At 40.1% G+C, this 26,559-nt stretch overlaps 1 protein-coding gene across 5 annotated transcripts in view; it reads right to left on the reverse strand.

Moving 5' to 3' along the window:
- The window catches only part of STK38 (serine/threonine kinase 38), a 44,939-nt gene extending 19,149 nt beyond the window's left edge, over positions 1-25,790 (reverse strand). For 4 of the 5 annotated variants that reach the window (XR_009542937.1, XM_060162718.1, XM_060162716.1 and 1 more), the window contains exons 1-6: positions 25,524-25,790; positions 20,943-21,075; positions 8,836-8,887; positions 7,766-7,888; positions 5,949-6,032; positions 1,954-2,077 (exon numbers count right to left, since the gene is read on the reverse strand). Coding sequence is in view for 4 of the 5 variants with exons in the window: in XM_060162718.1 (XP_060018701.1) it covers positions 1,954-2,077; positions 5,949-6,032; positions 7,766-7,888; positions 8,836-8,887; positions 20,943-21,073 (514 nt within the window). In the remaining variant the exon portion in view is untranslated. Of the gene's footprint in view, positions 1-1,953; positions 2,078-5,948; positions 6,033-7,765; positions 7,889-8,835; positions 8,888-20,942; positions 21,079-25,523 lie in introns of all 5 variants that reach the window. The other variant, XM_060162715.1, reaches the window with a different exon arrangement.
- Between the last annotated feature and the right edge of the window lie 769 nt (positions 25,791-26,559).

Below are 26,559 nucleotides of genomic sequence, written 5' to 3' on the forward strand. Positions count from 1 at the left end.
TTCCCTTTGACTTTGGAGAAAGAAAGGAAATTCCTCTCACACTAAAATAAATAAATAAGTAGACAGATAAATAAATTTGCTTAAGATAATTTTTTGGACTGGGGAAAAAGCTACTTTACTTTATACTTTGCACAAATATCTGCAAACTTCTCTCTACCTAGAACCAAATGGCATTTCCACATAGGCTGCACTGCCATTATCAGAGAGAGGCTGAAATGCCAAACAACAAAAACATAAAAATTCTGGGAGGCTGAGAACAAGCTCTCCAATGTTTATTCACAAAACACTAGAACATAAATTAAAAGGTGGGATTTAGGTAGCAAAGTGTTACTCAACAAAAGCTAAATATGAACTGAAAATGCTACAGACTAGGATGTGTAATAGCTGCCTCCCAAAAGTACACGGTGAACACGTCCCTAGATCAGTTGGGTTTTCTCCAGTGTTTTATTGTAGGTACTTAAATATATACCAAAATGCTTTATGCAACTTTTACAACACAACATCAGTATTTTAGCAGTTAAAAGGTAACCTTAGTTTTCTGCAAAGTCAAAATTTAATTATTTCTGCTTAATACCATCAACATAAAATGGTGAAAAAAAGATTCTGATCCTAACTCAACAGTCAGACAAAAGGAAAGCAAAGGAAATATGAATAAGCAGTTTAAAGCTAAAAGAAACAGGAAATATTCAGTTTAGATCGCATAGGAAGACATTTATATTAGAAAACAGGGAAAAGAGATAGAAACCTCTGATTTTAATAGAGCGCCGTGCTGCTTTTTAAATATAATTTGTAACTTTGAGGGAAGTTTTGTATTCTTGGAGAAAAGTGGATATTTTACCCTTGGGCAAAAATTAAGCCATTTATTAAAATGCTCCTTTTTGCCCCAAAACTTGAAAAACATGATTGCCTTATTACTCCTGGCAGCCAGGCATTCAATCTGGAGGCACATCAGAGACTCAGGCTAGCTCTAAGTTATCTGTGAGGCCTTAGCGCTGTGGCCCGACCTGTGTGGGCCTTGCCCAGATGATCAGAGCGCTCAGGCCAGGCAGTCTATGGCTCTGCAGGCCAGCTCCACCAGGTGCAAAGGGCAGGGTCCAGGAGACAAGAGAGTCTATGGAAGACGGTGCAGGTAAGGTTTGAGGAGACACATGTCAAGGGGCTGGCTGGTTGCTGAACTGGTTCTTACTCCCGTTTAACGACTGGCATCTAAATGTTAAAAAGTTTCTCCTCATTCTATCAGATAGATTCTTTTCTAGCCTTCATCAGTTGTTAATAAAAAGTTATTGATGACCCTAAATCTAAACTAAAGGTTGTCACAAGATCAAATATTACACCACAATTATATTAGTTTTGCTATAGAAGCAAAAAAGAAAAAGCTTTCTTTCCTACCAGTGTGCTCACAGTTTGTCTGCTCACTGGGAAACAGACTGTGTTCCCCAGAACAGATGCATGCTCTGTTCTGGGTGTACTTTGGAGCTGTCTCAGACGATGCACATGCCGAGTTACATAAAACTTGAAATCTCAGAAATGAGAAACTGATTGTGGCTACTAATATAGGTAATGAGAAATTCACTTCTTATAAGTTATAGAAAAAAAGTTGAAGCAAAGAATGTAATAGCTTCAATTCTGTCACTGGGGTAACTAATTATACATGATTCCACTGACAGGAGGGCAGGCAAAGCCCCTAGTTTATTCCTATATATTTAGAAAGAAAAAGAAAAGAAAGAAATATCCATCTGAAATTATGAGAATGAAGGAGAAGGTTACTTTTACGGCCCTAAAGCTGTAGAAAGGCACCCCAGCACAGACAGGTTACTGACCTCCTTACAGACCTAAAAAGATACAGAAAGCAACTTTGTGAGCACGATTAAAAGTAGAAAGGAGGGTTAATTGATGTGATAGAGAAACCACAAAACAAAAAGGAAAAATGACCTTTCATCGTCAAGTAATTACCTCCAGGCAGGAACTCCATGATTAGGTAGAGGTTTAGCTTATCCTGAAAACTATAGAACATTTTCACAACCCACAAACTGTCTGCCTCCACTAGAATGTCACGCTCCGCACGAATGTGGCCAACCTGGAGGTACACGCATTTGATTAATGACAAGCCTTGCTCTGCTTTATTAGACTGTATATTTGTTTAAACAATTTAAATACTGTTTTGAGTATTAAACTGTGAAGATACAAAAGATCTAATTTATGCTTAGGCAAACCTACTAACTCAAAATTGACAACATTTGACTTGAAGGTATTCAGTGATGAAAACTTGAGTGATGAAAGGCTTAAAAAATGGCAAAATCAATGGCTTGAATGCAAAGGGAAACTTTAACAGTGCTATAAATGGAACCTTTGATTAGTTAAAATTACCATCCTTTTGCATATCTTTTTGTCCTAATAATCCTTTTTGATAGAAACAAGTCCCCAAGATGAGACTCTCTAAACACATCCTCCCTCAGGTCTTCGATGACATCTGCAAAGACAATGCCCTGGTTGACAATCCCAGAATACTCTGATGCCACAGCATTCAGTTCACTGCTGTGCACACAGGATGTGCTCGATCAGTTCTTACTGAACTTAAATAAAAGAACACCTAAGAAAAGTTGTAGATTCAAATTTATGACCTTGCCGTTTTCTATTTTTACTGAAATATCTAGCGAGGAAGACCAAGTTGCCAAACGTTCGGGAGAATTAATTTATTATTATCAAGTTTACCTTATCTACTTTAAGCATATAATAGTAATCAAAACACTGCTGCATATTATCAAGTCCCACCCCCTCTCCTCTTATATAAAGTGTCACAAGATGCAAAACTGGGTTGAATCAGGTCTAAATTTATTAAGACCCAGTCCAATCCTTGAATAGAGGTTTTGACCTTAACATATGTTCCAGGGCTGGACCTCCTAGAATATGTTCAGAGGTAAAGATATACCAAGTTCACAAGCCGGCACTTCTATTGGCAAACTCAGCCCATGGTTTTTGTTTTGAGACAATGTGCTGTATGCTTGTTTGTTTTACTGGGATGTCTTTACCAAAGACACAGATCCCAGCCCTCTCTCCTGTCTTACACCTAACCTGCCTCATTCTTCCATGCTAATTCCCACAGGCCTAAAAGTATTTGAGTTTTCAGTTTCTACCAAAATTGTTCTTTAGGAAATTTTTAAATAAATTCAATGTCTTAAAACAGGGGTCCCCAGTACCCATCTGCAGCCTGTTAGGAACCGGGCCGCACAGCAGTAGGCGAGCAAGCGAAGCTTCATCTGCTGCTCCCCATCACTCCCCATCGCTTGCATTACCACCTGAAACATCCCACCTCCCCCCGCCAGTCCGTGGAAAGATTGTCTGCCATGAAACCGGTCCCTGGTGCCAAAAAGGGTGGGGACCGCTGTCTTAGAAAATTTACATTTTTACATCTCTACTTATGGTATGAGGGTGGGAAAAATGGAAGAGGATAAGGGTGATAAGGAACAGTGCTATAAAATCATGAAGAAGCCAAGTAATGCTTTGAGGAAATGCTCATGCCAAAAATGCATTGCTAAAATGCAGACCTGGCTATGACCCAGTCAATTACTACACGAAGACCATACACGGCAGCATTCACCCACCTCTGCTTCCCTTGTCTCCTGTTAAGGCCTCTACCTACTGTAGGGATGTACGGAAAAGAACAGACACTACCACTGCCACTTGTCACTCGCCTTAGAGGGCAGGATGGTGACTGCAACATTCTCAGTTTGTCACAGGGAAAGCTACAGGTACTGTGACCACACCTTGCCCTTCTCTTCTGGGGCTGAGACAGCAGCTAAGAACCTCAAGATCTAGGGGTGGAGTCAGGTGATTTTAGGGTAGGGGTGGGAAGAGCCAGAGGTGCAACTCACACCAGAGGTTCCCTTTCCCCTGTTCCATAAATATTGAATGGGGTGGGGGAATCACATGCTAGCTGCTACCCTGGGCACTAGGGAAGCAGAGATGAAAGTCAGTCTTTGGTTCCATCCTAACACTATACTGGCATCACAACTGGAGGTTTTCCTTTTGCACTGGAAGAGAAACATGAAGAGACTAGCTACATGCTGGTCTCTTATCCTTTAAAATTTATTTTCCAGGTAGCAGAAATTTCCATCTTGTGGGACAGAATAACAACCTGAACTCTCAGTGGGTAGCTGTAATTCCTGCTCAGTTTTGTAAGAGCAAGCAAAAACTTTTCCTCTGGATAAGCCACCTATACCTACAAAAAGTTAGGCTCTGAATCTATACTTTGTCAGCCCCACCCAGAAGTGATGGATTTGCCCCACAAAGCTGCTGCATGCTTCCTCAAGACGGCTGACCCAGGTAGAGTCTGTGGCCAGAAACTTTAATTGGACCACACTGAGATCAAACTTAAAGAGCTGAGTCCATCAGCAAGGTGAGCTACTAATTTAAGTTAATGCATCATTTAAAATCTTAATTTTAAATATTAAAATTTTTAACAGAACAGGCATGTCCTTTATTTTCATGTAGAAAATTTTTAGAAACTGATTTTGAGGAAGGTACAGTACTTGAGCAAATGTTTTTACACAATATGTTTGGATCATCCTGTTACCACTTCTGTTACCTCTGGCACATGCTATGAAGGATTAATAAGTCAAACTCATGATGTGTACTTCTCTTTACAATTTTATTCTGAACGGTAATCATTTGATAAAGGAAGATTTTGAGTCTTGCTTAAAACTATAGGAAATATATCTTGTAAAAATAGAATTTACTTGTGAAATACAAAATATACTGACTAATCAATACAGCCTTACATTTTCCTTTTCAAGATTAACTGAAACTCTTTCAGTGCCTACACCCATATCACACACTAATTTTTAGATATAAATTAATAGGGCTAGTGTGCATTTTGAATAAGGTTGGTGTTAGCATAAACTATACTGTCTGAAGATATACTGCCAGGGTATTTGATACTCTCGACCAAAATTCCTGGGAGTCTAAAGCTTCTGGGTAATATCGGAAAATTAAAGAGAAAATTGAAATCCCAAATTTTGAGCTGGCGCTTAAATGAAGGGCAGAGAAGCCTTGGTGATTACACCTCCTCTCGAGCAGCAGGAAGGACTGGGTGTGGGGCTGGTCTCCATCCCGGCTCTTAGGCTCTGTATCCAGAGGTCTCATTTCCATGGGGTCTCTCTGCCCTCCTGTAGCAACTGGTATTCTACAGGATATTTGCAGGTGTCACCCATTACAATCTGTTCTTAAGCAACCTGCTAAATTAAATTTATAGAAAGTCTGCATTTTCATTTTTAATGTATTGTCCAATATTTAAAAATCTTAGTTATTCCACATGAAGTACTTAATGCATCTTATAAATCTATTTGCAAAGTAGGTTTGAGGTTTTTGAAAGTATCCTTAATCATTAAAGGAGAATCTGCATTGCTCTGCCTTTTGCATTATATTTTTTAAAATGCATTCCAAAAGAAGACTGGTCTTAGGTAGTGATGAGCCACTGAGAAGACCCAACTTTGGTTTGCACGTACAGAATGAAGCAATGTAAGACACATTTTAGATCGCAAATTCTAAATTCTAATTGTTAAGCCTCAGTTCCAAGGTGTATATACAACTTCTATCTCTCAGCATTCAGTAAGGAACATGCTACCACAGTAAGAAACACCTCAAAAAAAGCCTCCTGATGACAAGGACAGCTCGTGATCAACTGGGGGACACAAATATCAGATATTTCTCTAGTAGGTTTTCAACTTTAAAAAGTCTGCACATAATGTAGAGGCATTATTTGTACTTTTAAAATACATGTAACTCCTTCTTTTGGGGAGAAAGAAAAGTAATATTACATGTATATTCATACATGACAGGGCTAAAGAAAACTATAATAGGAATATACACTTCAATTAAGCAAAAAGAACAGTTCTAGGAGACAGAAATTCACAAGCTGACTAAAATCGCTGCTTCAATTGTGCTCTTACCTGTTCTTTTTCAAGCATATCTGCTTTACGGAGTATTTTCATTGCATACACATGCCCTGTATCTTTCTTCTGAACAAGCCGCACCTAAAAGTTATAAAGAAATGCCAAAAGTTCACAATGCCAAGCTAATGCTTTCATGTGTTACAGGAAGTAATATTTAAACTGGAAAAGTACTGTAATTTTTATATAAGCAACTAGCAATAACAAAGCAGAAGAAAATGCTTTTCAATGTTCCAAAATGGATATATTACACACAGTGAAGTCAGTGCTGGAAACATACTCAAATATCTCCACATCTGAACAGCTCTGGCTCCCTAGCTGAACAAATCAATCTAATTTTAAACCCTCACTGTGGGAATTCCCTGGCAATCCAGTGGTTAAGACTCGGGGCTTTCATTGCAAAGGGCTTTCACTTGCAAAGGGCCCAGGTTCAAACCCTGGTTGGGGAACTAAGATCCCGAAAGCCACGTGGCATGGCCAAAAAGAAAAAAACAAACCCTCACTCTGGAACTTAAGGACTCATTAAACCCATGGCACATGTCAAGCAGTCAGCTCAGAAAACCTAAGGAAATGATTACAACAATGTTTAAAACAATAGCAAAAGCTCAGGTATAGAAAAAAAAATGCCTGGACGCATTATTAATAGGATAATAGCATAATTAGGGAAATAATAGCATTAATAGCATAATCATGGAAGTAGGGTTTTCTGCAGTTCTCCTTTCTCTTTTCAATTTTTTTTTAGAGAGAACAGATAATTCATGATGAAAAGAAAATAAATGGTCTGCAAACCCAAACAAAACTTCTTGGAAATTTCCTGCACATCCTCCCCCTCTTCCCCCAAGATATGTATGTTTTCTTCTCCCTGCACCATTCTTTATGTTCTCCTCGAGTCCCACGTCCCCTCCTCACTGAACAGAAAGCTCTTTTAGAGGTGGTCCTGTACCTTTCCCTCTCTCAAGGGGCCAACAGGGATTCTGAACAATGAGGGATCAATTTATCTTTCACCTGTGCCTTTGAATATGTACTCACATTTCCCCTAGGTACTGGTTTTTAATACTATGCTGCTCCTTTTATACAATGATAATGAAACTAACACATCAGTAGGTCATCCACTTTGGGCATTTTCCATGAATGGAGATGATCTTGCATGGGCTCATTCAAACCCTCCCCAACAGACTGCTCTTGTGACCAAGCAGGATGCACATGCAAGACCAGCTGGGACGAAGTTGCAAATGCTTTCACTCTATACCACCACTTACATAACTTATTTCTATAAATTCTGTCACCTAGGGCCATCTTTTTAGAGCTGTACCAATCTGGCGGGAAGAAATAAAGGGTGGAGATATGCTGTGAGTTTGCTCCTGGAGAGGCAGTGTAATGCGAAAAGCAAGACCTTCAAGATCAGGAAGACCTAGGCCCTGCTTCTGGTACTACTGCTCAATGGTTATGTGATGCTGGAACATTACATATCCCCTCGGAGTCTTAATCTCATCATGTATAAAATGAGTTACTGTCATGATTATAGGAGAAAAGCACTCAGTAAATAATAAATATTGATTTCTTTCTACCTTTCAACTCTCCCTTTAGATCAATACTTAAAGCATCAACATCATCTCTGGAAAAGCAGAGAACAACCAGATCCCTGGGACAGTGGAGAGGGGAAGAAAAAGAAGACAGAACACTTAAGATGTGGGGCTGGCATGCTTGACCCATGCACTCCATACTTCCGTTATATCAAGAATCATGAGCTCATGGTGTTAGAAGCTTTGAAGTTCTGTGGTATTTCTGTATTTGACAAGTCGCTGTGGTTTTTTTACCTCACCAAATGCTCCTCTGCCTATTACTTTTAAGGACTCAAAATCTTCCAATCCAAGTCTTGTTCTCTTCAAACGAAGAAACTCTGTTTCCTTCCGAGCATGTGCTGATCTCCTGAGTCGTTTCTAATGTTTAAATAAAGAGGGAGAGAGGTGGGAAGGGGAGGAGTTGGAACTCTGAAACTCTGCAACGAAGTCGTATTTGTGGTTTAACCCACCTGCAAAGCAGGGCCACACCAGACTAAGCATCATCTGTTCATACATGAAAGCACTACAGAATGACCCTTACGAGATCACTCCTCCCTTCCCAGGCCTTCAGATACAATAACCAAGCCATACTGAACAGACGGTGCCTCCTCTGAGGGCTGACTAACCTACGTCAACAATCGACTTTTCTAAAGCTTCTAATGAAGGAAAGATAAACAACCAACATTTTCCTTTAACCCTCCTTATATAAAAGTGTGGTTTTTAAATTTCCCTCTGGATTTTCTTTACAGATTGTGGTTCATTTTATGCATTAACTTTCTACTGTTCCTACAAGTCTTGGGTATTTTTCACCATTTTCCTGGGTTCTATGATTCATTCCTCTTTTTGAAAGCATTTCTCACTGTCATTTCAGTTCCTTACATGGTTTCGAGTTAACTATATTTTCTGCCACATCTGTGGGCATTGGAGGGAAGGGCTGATTTGAGAGAGATTTTGCCTTGACAAGATTTTAGAAATTTGCCCCACTTCTATGGAGCCTTTTCAGTGAATTAAAAATGCTATAATTTGCTTTTTTTTAATTTTAATTTTATTTCATCTCTTCCTTTTCTTGGAGTTCTAAAGCTAATTAATTTATTACAACAGAGCCTAGAGAAGTCATCCTCTCCTGGTACTTAATAATTAACTTCTCCCTCTGCATGAGTACCTAAATCCAGAAGCACACCAGCCCTCATAATTTCCTGTTATTGAGTCAAAACCACTCCCCTGTGCACCAAGGCTAACAACTTGCTGGATAAGATATGATCTGCCAGGATAAGATATGATCTGCCATGCTGGGTTTCAAGGAAAATTTTTTCAATATTAATTACCTCTTCATCTTTTAGGCCTTCTTCTTCCATCACTTTTTCTAACTTCTTTTGTCTAAAAATAAATAAAGACATATGAAATAACATTTGAATGATAACTTTCCATTATCTATATGCAAACAATTTTTTTTACTGATAAATCTCAAAATGCTTCATTAAAACAACAAATTACAATTATTAAGACAAATAAAAAGATTCTCACCCTTTGTCAGTTCTACATTTTGACAAAAATTACATGTTAATGCAACAAAGAATCTTATTTCAAAATGAAAAGTTCTCTTTTTTTGGTAACATTTCCTCCTTAACAAACCACAGACAGCTGGTGTTTGATAACCTCTTCTATCAGGGTGTTTCTCTCCTTGTCCCTGACTGAAATCTACTTCCTTTACTTTCACATCTTCCTCCTCCTCCCTGCCACAAGCAAAGAGTAATAACAACAAAGGTAAACACAGAATTTGGAGATTCAAGGGCGGGGGGAATGTTCAAAAAAGGTGACTGGCACTGCTGTTAAATCTTAAGACGCTAAATCCTTGGAGTACTAAACTTTAGAAACTGCATCCAAGAATGTTTTTGATCTGTATTCTCATACTGATTTGATAAAACTAAAAGAAACAAGTAAAACTTCCTTACAACCAATTCCACACAACTTTTATTTATTCGGCATAATAAATGAAAGCACATGGGCTGGAATCTCCTCTATCACTTATCAGCAATCCAGACAACAGGCAAGCTGAGCAGAGCAGGGAAGAAGTACAAGGTACACGAAGCAACAGCCTGTGGTCTAGCGCAGCTGAGGCACACACAACTTGCAATGCCACACTAAGAAGGTTGGCTCTTAGTCTGTAGACCTCAGAGCTATCAGAGGCTTGTGCACAAAGGAGTGGTGTGATGAGGTTTCTATTTCAGAATGGCAGCCCGAAGTAATGAGCTGATGGACTGGCAGGGAAAGCAACTGACAAAGACGGAGGCAAACTGGAAGCTATCGTTAGTGCGACGGACAATAAATACCTGGAACTAGGGCTGGAAACCTAGAATGAAGTGAACAGAGCTACTGCAAAGATAACCAACTGGCAGAAGGAGTCAAGGGAACAGTCTTAGAATTTCTTGTGTGGGAGGATAATGATGCCACTAACCAAGACAGGAAGCACAGAGAGGAACATGGGAAGATAATGAGTTTTATTTTAGTCAATGAGTATTTATTGCTATAATAGTATTTAGTTAAAATGAATATTTTTAGTTAATTATATTTAATTACTGTTAGAAATCATATTACAGTACAAATCCACAGGCTGAGATGATAAACAAGAATTTGTGTCCAAACTCCCAGGGAGTGAAAAGATCTACTCTGACCGTGACGGGAAGAAGAAAGCATCTGCATGGCTCCCAGTCTGCTCACTTTTCTTCTAGTTCCCAGAATATTTTGGGATATGCATCTTTGTGTGCATATGTATTGGAGGGAGAAGGCTGTACTATTGGCAATTTCAGGAGTGAAAATTATTCCATTTCCATGGTTAAATAGTTGAAGTAGGGAAGAATAAGAAGAGTCAATGCGTGGCAAGAACTATAAGAACTCAATCATGGTCAGCTCCTTTTGTGCCTTGAGTATCAAACACCATCATACTTTCTGACTATATATTCTTTGAATGACCACACCAGACTGTGACAGTAGTCCAATGTGCTATCACACAATGTGTGTCACAGAGACAGCCCAAATTTTAAAACTAAACTGGACAGTATTCTACAGCTCTGTTGCAAGTGTAATTAAACTGGTCTCAGTAGATAACCTGCCTGAGAGTAAAGTTAACAGAATCAACACCCTGAACACAATCAGATTCTTTTCTTCTTTTTGGCTGCGCCACGCGACTTACGAGATGTGAGATCTTAGTCCCCTGACCAGGGATTGAACCCAGGGCCTCAGGCAGTGAGAGCTTGGAGTCTTAACCACTGGACTGCCAAGGAATTCCCCTCAGATTCTTTCATTAGAGAAAGTATCCAGAAAAAGCCTCTATCATGCAAAATTATCCATGGTAATGATTTATTGGGACCAAGCAACAAAGATCTTGAAGACGCAAAAATGGCAAACACGGTGACGTCTTACAAAAGGCTTACAAGTGACATCCTCTGTAAGACAATACCAAGGAATTACGAACTTGGTTAGACTCACGCTGGCATTGTGATGACAAGAAAATGGCCATATTTTTGGAGATGCATACTGAAGTACGTAGGATTGAAATGACAGATGTTTGAAATTTGCTTTAAAACACAATAGCAAGAAAGAATAAAATGGAATAAATGAAACAAATTTAGCAAAGTCTTGATAATTACTGAATCTGAGGGATGACTATATGGGGGCTCATTGTATTAGTCTTTCTACGCGTGTGTTTAAAAATGCCCACAATGAAAAAAAAAAAAAAAATGCCCACAATGATTAAGAAAGGCAGGCCCCTCCACCACATGTCTCTCTGGTCGCAGGGCCCCGCAAGCTAACACTCCAGCCTTTGATGAGGCCTCTTCAGCTCAACTCCAGTGTTCCAAAGCAGAACCCTGGGAGGGAGAGGCACTTTCACACACAGAGGCCACACCCAACCCCACCCAGCAAGGCTTCCGGGAGTGAGCTCCATTTATTATCATGTGAGACCATTTCCCACGTGAGATGGTAAGTTCTTCTGAAGGCAGGGACCACATCTGAATCCTCCTTCTCCACTAAGAATAATGCTTTGTACACAGCAACTTTTTAAGATGTATGTTGCTAAATTAAAAAAAGAAAGAAAGAAAGAAAGAAAAAAGGTCGGAACATGTCACAATGTACACACACATTCATGACTACTTCTTTTAATTAGCCCCCTTCACTACACCTAATTTAGACTCGCCTCCAAGCACAGCTTGATTCAGAGGCAGCAGGGATGGGAGGAAAAGGCTAGTCCACTCTACAAGCAAGTTGAGTAGACAATATTTCTAATTTCTGCTGATGACACACTTAAAATAATCAGGAAAAATGGTATAGAAATAAACAGTGGGCATCTCCATGATCAAAACTGAATTCTCAAGAAATACCCTAAAAATGATTACACAAAATTTTAAAAATCTCAACAAATTACTTTTGCTTGACTGATATCTAGTCAGTGAATATCATTAGATAAGTCTAGACTTAACCATTTCTGGGGCCCAAATAAAACTGACACTTGCTCACTAGTAATAATCACACATTGCAACTCAGTATCAGATCAGACTAAAAGCAAACAGTTAGGAAAACCTGGGTAAGAATATGGAAGAGAAGTAGCAGAAAATGCTGGTTCTCAGAGGGTAAAATGCAAGACAGTTCTTATTTGATTTAGAGGGAGAGCATACAATTATTGCCTATTAAATTAGGCTTTGATGGCTTTAATTAATCCACCAAAATAGTATTCATAAAGAACAGAAACAACACAGAATATTGTAAAAAGAAATGCCAGCTGCCTCAGTTTTGATTTCAAACTGCTCAAATTATCCAAACCATTAATTTTCTATGAACAACTAGGCAATTATCAACACCTATCTCTCTTATGTGTACCTAGGATCACATAAGAGAACAGGAGAATTGCTGTTCCTGGAGAAGCTTACCACAGAGGCCACTATTGAAGGCAAAACACAGATTAAAAAAAGAATATGAACTTGCACTACTGAAGGGATTCAGTTTACCATCTATAAGTAGCTTTAATAAGCATCTGCAACACTGTACAATGGGCACTAGACTCAAGGAATTTAACTGTGTTGAAACCAATATGTAGAACTTACTGTAGTGTTTCTATGAAACAGCCCAATGTTCTCACATTCTACCTTTATACAGAAAACAATTTGCAAATGATTTTTTTCTTCTGCCTTTAGGCTTTGGTCTCATTTCCCCTGCAGTAAATCCTTTGTTCAAATATAACCCAGTGTTCTACTATAAATGGAACAGCACAAAAGTTGCATATAAGTGGGAGAAATACTAGAGATTTTAAAGGCAACAAGACAAGGTATATACAAACAAAATAAAATTTTGTATTACAACATGATCTCTTTTATTAGCCCTCAAATTTACTAGCCTAATACCTATTATTTCAAACTGCTCATCATATATTAGCCATATACCCATAATAAAATGTTTCTTTACCATCAATTGTCTCATATCATTAAAACTCTCCTTATTTATCAAGGTTCTGTGACTTTTCCCCCATAACATCAAAACACTTGAAACTCCATTTCTGACAGTTCTAATTTTAGTTTACTTACTACTGTGGAAGCACCTGACAATCACTGTTTTTCTTTCTTTTTTTGTTAATTTTTAATTTTTGATACAATTTTGAAAGCTTAAAATCCATTTACAGTTATTACAAAATATTGGCTGTATTCCCCATGTTGTACGATATATCCTTGTAGCCTATCTTACACCCAATAGTTCATACCTCCCACTCCCCTCCCCAAACTGCCCCCCCTTACTGGTAACCACTGGTTTGTTCTCTATATCTGTGAGTCTGTTTTTTTTTTTTTTGTAATTTTATTTATTTTGGGCTGCATTGGGTCTTCGTTGCGGCACGCGGGCTTTCTCTAGTTGTGGCGGGTGGGGGCTACTCTTTGTTGTGGTGAGCGGGCTTCTCATTGCGGTGGCTTCTCCTTGTTGTGGAGCATGGGCTCTAGGCACATGGGCTTCAGTAGTTGTGGCACGTGGGCTCAGTAGTTGTGGTGCACAGGCTTAGTTGCTCTGTGGCATGTGGGATCTTCTCGGACCAGGGATCGAACCTGGGTCCCCTGCATTGGCAGGTGGATTCTTAACCACTGCGCCAGGGAAGTCCTCTTTTTTTGTTATATTCACTGGTTTGTGGTAGTTTTTAGATTCTACATATAAATGATATCATACAGTATTTTTCTTTCTCTGACTTATTTCATTTAGCATAATGCCTTCCAAGTCCATTCATGTTGCTGCAAATGGCAAAATTTCATACCTGTTTATGCCTGAGTAGTATTCCATTCTGTGTGTATGTATATATGTACATAAACAGCATCTTCTTCATCCATTCATCTGTTGATGGACAATTAGGTTGCTTCCCTATCTTGACAATTGTAAATAATGCTGCCATGAACACTGGGGTGCATTTATCTTCTCAAATTAGTGACTTTGGGTTTTTTTTCAGATATATACCTAGGAGTAGAACTGCTGGGTCATATGGTAGCTCTATTTTTAGCTTTTTGAGAAACCTGCATACTGTTTTCCACAGTGGCTGCATCAATTTATTCCCACAGACAGCGTATGAGGGTTCCCTTTGCTCCACATCTTCACCAACATTTGTTACTTGTATTCTTTTTTTTTTACTTGTATTCTTTTTGATGATAGCCATTCCGACAGGTGTGAGGTGATATCTCATTGTGTTTTTTTTTAACATCTTTATTGGAGTATAATTGCTTTACAACGGTTTGTTAGTTTCTGCTTTATAACAAAGTTAATCAGTTATACATATACATATGTTCCCATATCTCTTCTGTCTTGCATCTCCCTCCCTCCCACCCTCCCTATCCCACCCCTCTAGGTGGTCACAAAGCACCGAGCTGATCTCCCTGTGCTATGCGGCTGCTTCCCACTAGCTATCTATTTTACGTTGGTAGTGTATATATGTCCATGCCACTCTCTCACTTTGTCACAGCTTACCCTTCCCCCTCCCCATATCCTCAAATTCATTCTCTAGTAGGTCTGTGTCTTTATTCCCATCTTACCCCTAGGTTCTTCATGACCTTTTTTCTTTTAGATTCCATATATATGTGTTAGCATACGGTATTTCAGAAAGAGAAAAACAAATACTGTATGCCAACACATATATAGGGAACCTCACTGTGGTTTTGATTTCCATTTCTCTGATGATTAGCTGTGCTGAGCATCTTTTCATGTGCCTGTTGGCCATCTGCATTTCCTCTTTCAGGTGTCTGTTCAGTTCTTCTGCCCATTTTCTGTTTTTTTTTTTTTTTTGGCAGTATGCGGGCCTCTCACTGTTGTGGCCTCTCCCGTTGCGGAGCACAGGCTCCGGACGCGCAGGCTCAGTGGCCATGGCTCACGGGCCCAGCCGCTCCGCGGCATGTGGGATCTTCCCAGACCGGGGCCCGAACCCGTGTCCCCTGCATCGGCAGGCGGACTCTCAACCACTGCGCCACCAAGGAAGCCCTTCTGCCCATTTTTTAATTGCGTTGTTTGATTTTTTGATGTTGAATTATATGAGTTGTTTATATACTGTTTTTCTTTTTTAATTTTCTAGGGGTGATAAAACCTGAAATAAAATAGTCTTATCAAATTGTATCAACAAACTCAAGAACAAGTATCAACTCATGTCCAAAAAAGAGGGCACTAGAGAAATGCAAAAAATACAATGAGATACCACCTCACAACGGACAGAATGGCCATCATCAAAAAATCTACAAACAATAAATGCTGGAGAGGTTGTGGAGAAAAGAGAACCCTCCTACACTGCTGGTGGGAATGTAAATTGGTACAAGCATTATGGAGAACGGTATGGAGGTTCCTTAAAAAACTAAATATAGAACTACCATATGATCCAGCAATCCCACTCCTAGGCATATATCCAGAGAAAACCATAATTCGAAAAGATACATGCACCCCAATGTTCACTGCAGCACTATTTACAATAGTCAAGACATGGAAGCAACCTAAATGTCCATCGATAGAGGAATGGATAAAGAAGATGTGGTATATAAATATACAATAGAATATTACTCAGCCATTAAAAAAAAATGCCATTTGCAACAACAAGGATAGACCTAGAGATTATCATGCTAAGTAAAGTCAGTCAGAGAAAGACAAACATCATATGGTTATCACTTACATGTGGTATCTAATTTAAAAAATGATACAAATGAACTTATTTACAAAAACAGAAATGGACTCACAGATCTTGAAATCAAACTTATGGTTACCAAAGGGGATACGTGGGGGGAAGTGAAAAATCAGGAGATTGGGATTAACATATACACACTACTATACATAAAACAGATAACTAACAAGCACCTACTGTATAGCATAGGGAACTCTACTCAATATTCTGTAATAACTGATATGGGAAAAGAATCAGAAAAAGAATGGAGATATATATATATGTATAACTAATTCACTCTACTGTACACCTGAAACTAACATAGCATTGTAAATCAACTATACTCCAATAAAAATTTTTAAAAATAAAAAACAGAACAGCAACAAAAAAAGAGGGCGCTAGGGCTTCCCTGGTGGCGCAGTTGTTGAGAGTCCGCCTGCTGATGCAGGGTACACGGGTTCGTGCCCCAGTCCGGGAAGATTCCACATGCCGCGGAGCTGCTGGGCCCATGAGCCTATGGCCGCTGAGCCTGCGCGTCCGGAGCCTGTGCTCCGCAACGGGAGAGGAGGCCACAACAGTGAGAGGCCCGCCTACCGCAAAAATATATAAATAAATAAATAAAAATTTTTAAAGAAGAGGGCGCTAAAAAGATTAACAAGGAAATACTAATTCTGAAAAGTTCAAAGTATCTACTGTTTTTTTAAATGAAAAATAATGGTGATTTGATAACAAAAATTACAAAAACATTCTAATCCTCTTAAATGTCTAACATTCTCTTTTTACGGTGCTTTGATTAATTTGGTCTTCAAGAAAAGAAAAACCATGAAAGCTTTTGAAAGGTCTTTCCATCTTGAGAATCCAAAACAAAAAAGCACTGATTTCAACCAATTTTTGGGGTGCAATCTTAGTGTAAATCAACATATAACACTTACTAACAAAGTAAATAAAACCATGTATCATCTTGTTCCTGGAGAATGTGATACATATCAATGATGCACCACAGGGCAGAGCCAGTAGGATTAAAAACCAACTGACTGGGCTTCCCTGGTGGCACAGTGGTTAGAATCCGCCTGCCAATGCAGGGGACGTGGGTTCAAGCCCTGGTACAGGAAGATCCCACACGCTGCAGAGCAACGAAGCCCATGAGCCACAACTACTGAGCCTACGCTCTAGAGCCCGTGTGCCACAACTACTGAGCCTGCGAGCCACAACTACTGAAGCCCGCACGCCTAGAGCCTGTGCTCTGCAACAAGAGAACCCACTGCAATAAGAAGCCCGCGCACCACAAAGAAGAGTAGCCCCTGCTCGCCACGACTAGAGAAAGCCCGCACGCAGCAACGAAGACCCAACGCAGCCAAAAATAAATTAATTAATTAATTAAAAAAAAAAAACCCGGGCTTCCCTGGTGGCGCAGTGGTTGGGAATCCGCCTGCCGATGCAGGGGACACGGGTTCGTGCCCTAGTCCGGGAGGATCCCACATGCCGCGGAGCCGCTCGGCCCGTGAGCCATGGCCGCTGGGCCTGCGCGTCCGGAGCCTGTGCTCCGCGGCGGGAGAGGCCACAGCAGTAAGAGGCCCGCGTACCGCAAAAAAAAAAAAAAAAAAAAAAACCAACTGACTATTATCAAATAAGACAAGTAACTTAATGAGAACTCATAAGCATTTGCTTTGTAACTACAATTCCAGAAGCTCTGATTTCAAGAGAGTGGCTGTATTTGAAAATAACCATCTCCAACAGGTTTCACATGCCTAGAGATAGAGTGTGCAAATTTATTTTTGAATTCCCCATGATCCTAACAAAGAGCACTGTACAGGCTCTTGTTTGTCCCAGTGAACAACGGCTAGCCACCACCAGGTATAAAGTATCTTGCTATTCCACATACAGAGCTGCATATTTAAGGTCAAGTCATATATCCCATGTAAATTATGATCTACACCCTCCTGCAGAAAGCTGTTGCAAATAAATCCTTATCCAAACGTTAGCACACTGAATCCAGCAACACAGAAAGAGAATAATGCATTATGACCAAGAGAGTTTACCCCGGGAACGGAAGGTTAGTTTAACATTCAAAACTCTGTCCGTGTAATTCACCACAGTGAGAGAATAAAGGAGAAAAAACAGTATGATCATTTCAAAGATGCAGAAAAAGTATTTGACAAAATTCAACATCCACTCATGATAAAAACTCTCAGTCTCATAGGAACAGAAGGAAACTTCCCCAACCTATGAAGAGCATCTTTGAAAAAGCTACATTAACATCACAACAGTGAAATAGTGCTTTCCCACTTAAATCAGGAACAAAAGATGTCTACTCCCACCACTTACATTCAACATTGTACCTGAAATCCTAGCCAATGTAAAAAGGCAAGAAAAAGAAAGAAAAGTTGTACAGATTGGAAAGGAAGACACAAAACTCCCTATTTGGCTATGACATGATTGTTCACATAGAAAATCCTAAGGAATCTACAAAAAAGCTACTAGAATAAGTAAATTAGCAAGTCACAGGGTATAAGGTCAAAACACAAAATTCAGTTATAGTTCTATATGCTAGCAGCAAACAAGTGGAACATGAAATTTTAAATATCCACTTACAATAGCATCAAAAAACTCCAAAAATACTAGGAATAGACAAACAAAAGACATGAAAGACCTCCACCCTAAAACTACAAAATACTGCTGAGAAAAATTAAAGACCTAACAAAATGGAGAGATAAGCCTCAGAAGATTCAATATTAAGATGTCAACTCTCCCTCAAACTGATCTACAGATTCAATACAATTATAACCATAATTCCATCAGGCTTTTCTGTAGAAACTGACAAGCTGATTCTAAAATTTATATGGAAATTCAAAGAACCTAGAATATCCAAAGCAATCTCGAAAAAAACAGGAACAACAAAGTTGAGGACTTACAGTTTCTGACTTCAAAACTTACCACAAAGCTACCGTAATAAAAAAATCTGATACTGGCATAGGGACAGACAAATAAATCAATGAAACAGAATAAAGAGCCCAGACACAGGTACACAATTACACAGTACTTGATTTTCAAAAGTGCCAAAGCAACCTAATGGGGAAAAGAAAATCTTTGCAACAAATAGTGCTTAAATAACTGGATATCCATAAGGAAAATAAATAAATAAATCTCAAACCCCACCTCATACCATACACACTTATTAACTCAAGATGGATCATATAAATGTAAAAACTAAATCTATAAAACTTCCAGAAGAAAACATAAGAGGATATCTTCATGACTTAGGGGTAGGCAAAGGTTTCTTAGAGGTCACAGAATGCAATAACTACAAAAGAAAAAAATGCCAAATTAGATGAACAGGAAAGCACAGACTGGGAAACCTTTGCAAAACACAGCTACGACAAAGGACCAGTATCTAAGATATAAAAGGAACTCCTAAAACTCAATGGTCAAAAAATTTGAACACTTCACAAAGGAAAATACACAAATGGCCAAAAAAAGCACATAAAGAAAAATGTTCAATATCATTGTCAGAGAAATGCAAATTAAAACAATGAGGGACTCCCCTGGTGGCGCAGTGGTTAAGAATCCGCCTGCCAATGCAGGGGACCCAGGTCCCACATGCCGCGGAGCAACTAAGCCCCTGCAACACAGCTGCTGAGCCTGCGCTCTGGAGCCCGCACGCCTCAACAAGAGAAGCCACCACACTAAGAGGCCCATGCACCGCAACGAAGGGTAGCCCCCACTCGCCGCAACTGGAGAAAGCCAGTGCCCAGCAATGAAGACCCAACACAGCCAAAAGTAAATAAATTTATTTAAAAAAAAAAAGAGGAAGAGTTTAAAAATAAAATAAAACAGCAATGAAATGCCACTAAGCATCCACAAGAATAGCTAAAGTTAAAAGACTGACAACACAAATGTTAAAAAATATATATAAAGCAACTAGAACTCTCATACACTGTTGGTAATATTTTAGAAAAAGGTCTAGCAGTTTCTTATAAAACTAAACATATACCTATGTATGTTTACAAACCAGCCATTCCACTCCTAAATATTAACCTAAGAACTGAAAACAAACGTTCACAAGAAGATCTGCACACAAATGTTCAGAGAAACTTATTCAAAACAGCCCAAAACTTTAAAATGCCCAGATTTTTATCAACAAAAGAATATATAAACAAACTATGGTAGTCATAAAAGAGAATGGTACTCAGCAATATAAAGGAACAAACTATGCACACAAAAGCAACATGGATGAACCTTGAAAACAGGCTGAGTGCAAGATGCCTTATTCAAAAGAATCCATTATACATGTCCCATTTGTATGGAACAGACAATATTAATCTATGGTAGAAACAAAATCACAACAGTGGCCTGGGGTTGAAGGAGAATCTCCAGGGATGAACTTTCTGGGATGATGGTAATATTCTATGTCTTGATAGGGGTTTAAGTTATACAGGTGTATGTATTTGTCAAAACTCCGAAAAGTACCCTTAAGGTACCCTTAGTTCACAGGAAACATCCTGACCAGGCCCACCTGTGAATGAATGACTGCAGGGAGGAAGAAATGAACACAACGCCTCCGGAGAATGATTGGAACCAGGAAATGTTTGACTTTACTCCCTTCCCTTTTAATACAAAAGGAGCCTCAGGCAAGATGGTTCTTTAGGGGCAAACCACCTTCTCGGTTTGCTGGCTTTCTGAATAAAGCCACTATTTCTTGCCCTCAACAACTCATCTCTCAATTTATTGGCCTGTTGTGCAGCGAGCAGTATGAGATTGGACTCGGTAATGCTACAACCCCATTAACTATGTGATTACTGTGTGAAGCACTTTGGTGGGTACTCATATATGTTTTATCTAATCCCCACAGCAATCCTGCAAGGCAAGTAGTAGTATCCCCATTTTCCAGATGGGACAGCTGATACGCAGGAAGACTAAGAACTTGTTCCAACCTCATACAGCTACTAAATGGTAACGGCAGGATTCTAAACCCAGATCTGGCTCCATAAGGTTTGCTCTTTCCATTACATCACACTGCCTTCACAATGAACTCTAAGGTTTTGGCCCAATTAATTTTTTTATACTACCATGAAATTTTATGTTATTGACTAGTATCAGAAATAAGTGGGTTAATAGCAAGGGCTTTGGAAATCAGTGACACTGTCACTCCACTGTACTCGAATGGGCTGTAACACGGCTGCTGCTATTCTTGTCTCCTTTCAACCATATTATGAATGTGATTTATGATACTAGATATGGATGCCAAAACCATGACACAATTTTCTCAAAATTCTTTACCTCATTTCTCGTTCTTCATGTTGAGCGATAAGGTTGCTATAAAAATTCTCCAGTGTCACTTTGGTCATTGTCACCCTTTCCTTTGTGTGATTACTCATGGCCGAGCAAGGTGTTGAGCCTGTCATTGCCATGGCTGCTAGAAACAAAAAAAAAAAGAGGTATTAGTTTTGGAGTTAGAATCCACCAATTATGCACTCTCTTACCCTATTGGTAGGAATGTAAATTGACCCAAGTTTTCTGGAGGACAAACAATATATAACAAAAAACAGACAAACATAATACTTGGTGAAAATAAGTATACATTAATGTTTTTTGACCCGGAAATATCATCCCTAGGTATAAGGCCTACAGAAACTGTCACACAGGCTCTTAAGGGAACATGCACAGGATGTGCATTACAGAGGATGTTCACTATGCCATCACCTGTGTTATGAGAAGTTGGAGGTAATTCAGTAAGCAAATCATAAATAAAATGTTATGGATGCATACAAAGAAATACCATACAACAGTCAGAAGCCAATCTACCTGTATCTAAAAGCAACATGAATATATCTTTAAAGCATAGTGTTGCATTTTTTAAAAAGAAGAGAACAAGGTTACAATACCAGATACATATATTAAGAATATATAACATAGACAGTACAATTCTTTGCCATCCAGGAATCTACCTTGAAATCAAAGACCCATAAGGATTCATACACAAGGGGATTCAATGCAGCATTGTAATGACAAAGAAAAACTAGAAGTAACTTGAATAACCAACAACAGAACTGATTAAATTATGGGAAAGTTCTACAATGAAATTAATATGCAGACAATTAAAATATGCTCAGGGATTCCCTGGTGGCGCAGTGGTTGAGAGTCCGCCTGCTGACGCAGGGGACAGGGGTTTGTGCCCCGGTCCAGGAGGATCCCACATGCCGCGGAACAGCTCAGCCCGTGAGCCATGGCCGCTGAGCCTGCGCTCTGCAACAGGAGAGGCCACAACAGTGAGAGGCCCGCGTACAGCAAAAAAAGAAAAAAAAAAAAAAAAAAAGCTCAAACGTTTAATGTCAGGGAAAATATTTCCAGTCTAAGTGAAAAAGAATAGGTTAAAAAGCAGAATGTATACCATTTTATGTGTTTACTGTATATGCACAGAATTATTAGAAATATATATCAAAATGTTATTAGTGGCCTAACTCTAGGCAGTGAGAATACAATAGATTTTATTCTTGTTTTCCACATTTTCTACATTTTCTTCAATGAGTGTGTACTATTACCATTAAGTTACCAAGAACTTTTAAATTTACAATTTCTATAGTTGAAAAAAATCGATGACTAAAATCTTCATCTATAGGTATATATGTACTGTGACATGGCTTATGGTTATTTGATAGACGTTTACCGTCTAGTTGAATTGACAAGTTAAAACAAAGACCTATGATGGAAACAATATTACAAAAGAAAAAACCTGAATCATAATTTCAGTGATGGAAGATATCTCAAAAACAAGAGACCCTAACCTCCTAGTTTTACATATTTGAAAACTGATACCAACAAGGTTTAAATAGCTTACAGAACTTTTTTCCCCACCTAAATTTAAATCTCATTTGCCCTAAATATTTTTTGCCAACCTACATTGTCACACCTCACCAAACTGTTCACCAACCTTAACTTGCTCCAGCATTGGCAATAATGCTCAATATTTTATCCTTATCATGCCTTCCTCCTACAGGACCTGCCTCTAAGTCTATCTTTTCATCCCAATATGAAGCTGAGTAAAAATCAGGAGGGGCCAAGGGCCATTTTCAAGGACTTTTAAATTGTTTTGTAGATTAAACTTAGGCTTTTAAGGAATGTGTAAACACTTATTATTACTAAGAAAATAGGCTTAACACTAAGCAATTTTATAAAAAGATACTCAGGGAAAATCACAAAGAATACTGTCATCAGAGAAAAAAGATTCAAAATCAAGGCTCTACTTCAAAGTCAAACATTTTGATTCATGATGAGCCAATATGATCAGTAATCACAAATTCAAGATATTGAACTCATCTCTACCTTACTATAAAATGTTACTTTTTATGGGAAAGTTTCTGCTAACACCAAAGCAAACTCAAATGTTTTTAGGCTATCAGTGGAATTTTTTTTAAAACCTGTTTGGTTTATGAAGCTCGGGTGTGGTTCCTTATTTGTCAGCCTGTACCCCCTCCACCCACAATGAAAACCACATGTACTTTAAGTTTGGTGAAGAAATTTTAAAAGCAGATTTAAAAACAAGTCTGAAGCGAGAGAGCCCTTAGTACTCCTCCTTCGTCAGAAAATTTCTGGATAATGTCTCTTTCTTTCTTTCTCTCTCTCTCCCTCTCTCTCTCTCTCTCTCTATATATATATATATATTTACATTTTAACAAATGGAATTATTTCCACATAAAAATACAACTAGAGAGTGTTTAAGACAAACAGCGCCTTCCATATAATAGGCAATTAGTAAACGTAAGTTGAGCAAGTTAATGATTTTCAGGTGTCAACAAAGGTAAAGAACAAAATTACATGTACATTGACGGGTATATAAAATCTGGGGCACAAACATTTTGACCCATTTAAGTCACTACCATGACTTCCTAACCTTTGTAAAAGATCAACAGATTAAGTGCACTCAAAGAAACTCATATAGCAGGCCAACAATGTTCTAGCTGAATGGTTTCCAACTTTCATACAGTCTCTGATGTAATGGCAAAGGTTGCACTGTCCTTCCCTTTGATGATTCTTCAAACCTCCTCCCCCTCCTCTTCATCCGCTCATAAAAGGGTTAGCCTAATTCTAATAATCTTTCATCAAAAGTTACAATTTCAGGTTTCCCTGGTGGCGCAGTGGTTGAGAGTCCGCCTGCTGATGCAGGGGACACGGGTTCGTGCCCCGGCCTGGGAAGATCCCACGTGCTGCGGAGCAGCTGGGCCCGTGAGCCATGGCCGCTGAGCCTGCGCGTCTGGAGCCTGTGCTCTGCAACGGGAGAGACCACAACAGTGAGCGGCTCGCGTACCGCCCAAAAAAAAAAAAAAAAAAAAAAAAAAGTTACAATTACTAGTGCCCTCCAGCAATTTATAGGTTTAGTGGGCCAATCAAGTACTTTACAGGGCTTTGCCTAAAGCTTTTGACAAATTTAAGCCTTCTTGCCCTGACCTATAGGCCACTGGAGGCCTCTGCCCTATTTGTTTCATTCTCTAACTCAGAATTAAGAAATAAAAGGTACGTAAGAAATTCTTAAAAGTTAAAAAAAAATTAACGAAAGAATGTGATCCTCATAAGTCAGGGCAAACGTTAAAAGGAGATCAAATGAAAACTACTGTTATATTCAATCTAGATAGTTACATATCTAGATAGATATGATTAACTGATTGACTTTAAAATGGTACCCTGTTAACTCCATAAATACCCCCTTTTCTCACCAAAATTCTTTATTTCTTTGTGACTGACAACCCAATATTTGGACAATTCAACACTGGGGCTGAGACTATTCCTTAAGAGTTACATATCTAATTCCTCCTACTGAACTAACTGTAAGCCACTGGAGAGCAAGCACCCTACCTTTTACTACTTTCAATATCCTTCCCCATATCATGCACAGTGCTATGCATAGTTAAGTACCTTATAAAAGATCTGCTAGGAAAACACTGGTCTCTTATGTCCATTACCCAGAGCTGAAAATATGTATGTATGACTGGGGTAGGGTTAGGACATGGAATGGTTTTCTGTACAGAGTTGGATAGAGCTCTTCTCCTCGTCTTATGAGGAAGCTGCCATCTAACGCTTGGGTGGACAGTGGAGCCTGTTATTGTGGCGGTGGTTGTTTTGTGCTTAGGGAAACCACATCCACTGCCTGGCTAATTCTAAGTCAGAGCCAAAGGGAGCTGAAAGGGAGAGGAAGCACGGGGCTTCTTCACTCCAGCCTTCCTCTGTACACTTCAAAAAGAACAAGTTTCTCTTTGCGTCGTTTAGTCAACTGGGAGATCTGGTCTCTCTACTTGCCGTTCTGCATGCTTTCTCTAAGTCTTTCTGTACAGACTTTGCTCCAAGTTCTAACTGGCATTCCTTCTCCACTCATCTTAAAAGAAGAGTCTTCACTAAATTTCCCTGTGGTTTAGAGGCAGCTTCTCTGAAGGCCAGTACCCTAAGATTGACCATCAGGAAGGGGGCAGACGCAAAGGTACCAACATCTCTGCCTCACACAACACCTCTCAGGTTCTTAGAAAAAAGACAAGGAGGTGAACATTCATAACGACCGACATCCCGAAGGGCACTGAGCGGTGGCAGGGAGCAGACAAAGCAGGCAACACGGAAAGAAAGCCTGGCTCCCCGCCCCAACTGCACACGAAGACAGAGTGGACGGGGTGGGGAGTCTGGGACTGGGAAAACGTGCAGAGGACCGACAAGGAGCCTCTGGAAGCCAGGAGGAGGGAGACTGTCAGGAGGGGCCGAAAGGGCAGGGCTGGAAACAGGACGCCAGCGGGAAGGGGAAAACCCCGAAAAGAGTCGGGGGAAGAGGAGAGAAGGGAAAAGCCAGGGATGGACCGAAGACAACAGCAGCTAGACACTCACCAGAGCCCCAGGGGAGGCAGGGCTGAGGGCAGCCGACAGCCGCAAACGCCGGCCGGGCCAGCGGTCTCGACGTGAGTAGAAGCGAAACCCCAGCACCAGCAGCCAGCCGACCAGACGAGGGGACGGGACGCCCGAAGGGCTCTGAGGTAGGGTCCGAGGGGCGGTTACGGGTGCGAACAACAGGAAGCGCCCCAACTGCCGGAAAAGACGGCAAGCGGAGGGGCCAAGGCGGCCCGGTCCCTCACGGCGGAGACTGTTGCCGCGGCGGCCAGGCGCCCAGACTGCGCAAGCGTTACTTCCCCGCGAAGCGGTGGGGATTTCAGGTCTGCGCGTGCGCGGCCCCGCCCCTCCTCGCCTTATTCCAGCAGGAGAGGCTGGGTTGAGCGCGGAAGTGTGAGGTGTGGAGCCTTCTCGGGGTGGGCGGAGCTGGGCTCGGGGGAGGGTCTTTTTATTTTTATTTTCAAATAATTATAAGCTCGCAAAAAGTTGCAAAATTAGTACAAAGAGGTCCCTTTTACCCATCACCCACCCAGCGTCCCTCAACATCTTACATAACTATACTACATTATCAAAACCAGGAAATTAACATTGGCGGGATACAATTGACTAGACCAATGCAATTAACTAGATTACAAGTCTGACTCAGATTTAACCAGTTTGGCATGCACTCATTTGTGCGTGTGCGTGTGGGTGCGTGCTCGCGTTCATGTGTAGCTCCATGAAGTTTTATCACCTGTGTAATCTTGGTCCCCCACCTTCTCTTGATTTTCATCATAAATAGGTCCGCTGGAGCCCTTGGCATCCCAGTGTGTACAGAAGAACCTGCTTTTCAAGGCTACCTAGCCGCTTAGTCCATCCCACCCCTTGAGTCAAAGAGGTCCCAAGCCTTTGGTCACTCACTGGTTCCTTGAGAGTGGAGTGCAGTGCTCTTAACCGGAAAGTGTCAGGCTCCTGGAAACAAAGATGAATAAGACATGGTCCCTGCCTGCCTTCAATAGAGGCCATGTAGGCAGAGAAAGAAGCGTGTGTGCAAGTC

This window comes from Lagenorhynchus albirostris, chromosome 10 (assembly GCF_949774975.1).
Source record: "Lagenorhynchus albirostris chromosome 10, mLagAlb1.1, whole genome shotgun sequence".
NCBI lineage: Eukaryota > Metazoa > Chordata > Mammalia > Artiodactyla > Delphinidae > Lagenorhynchus > Lagenorhynchus albirostris.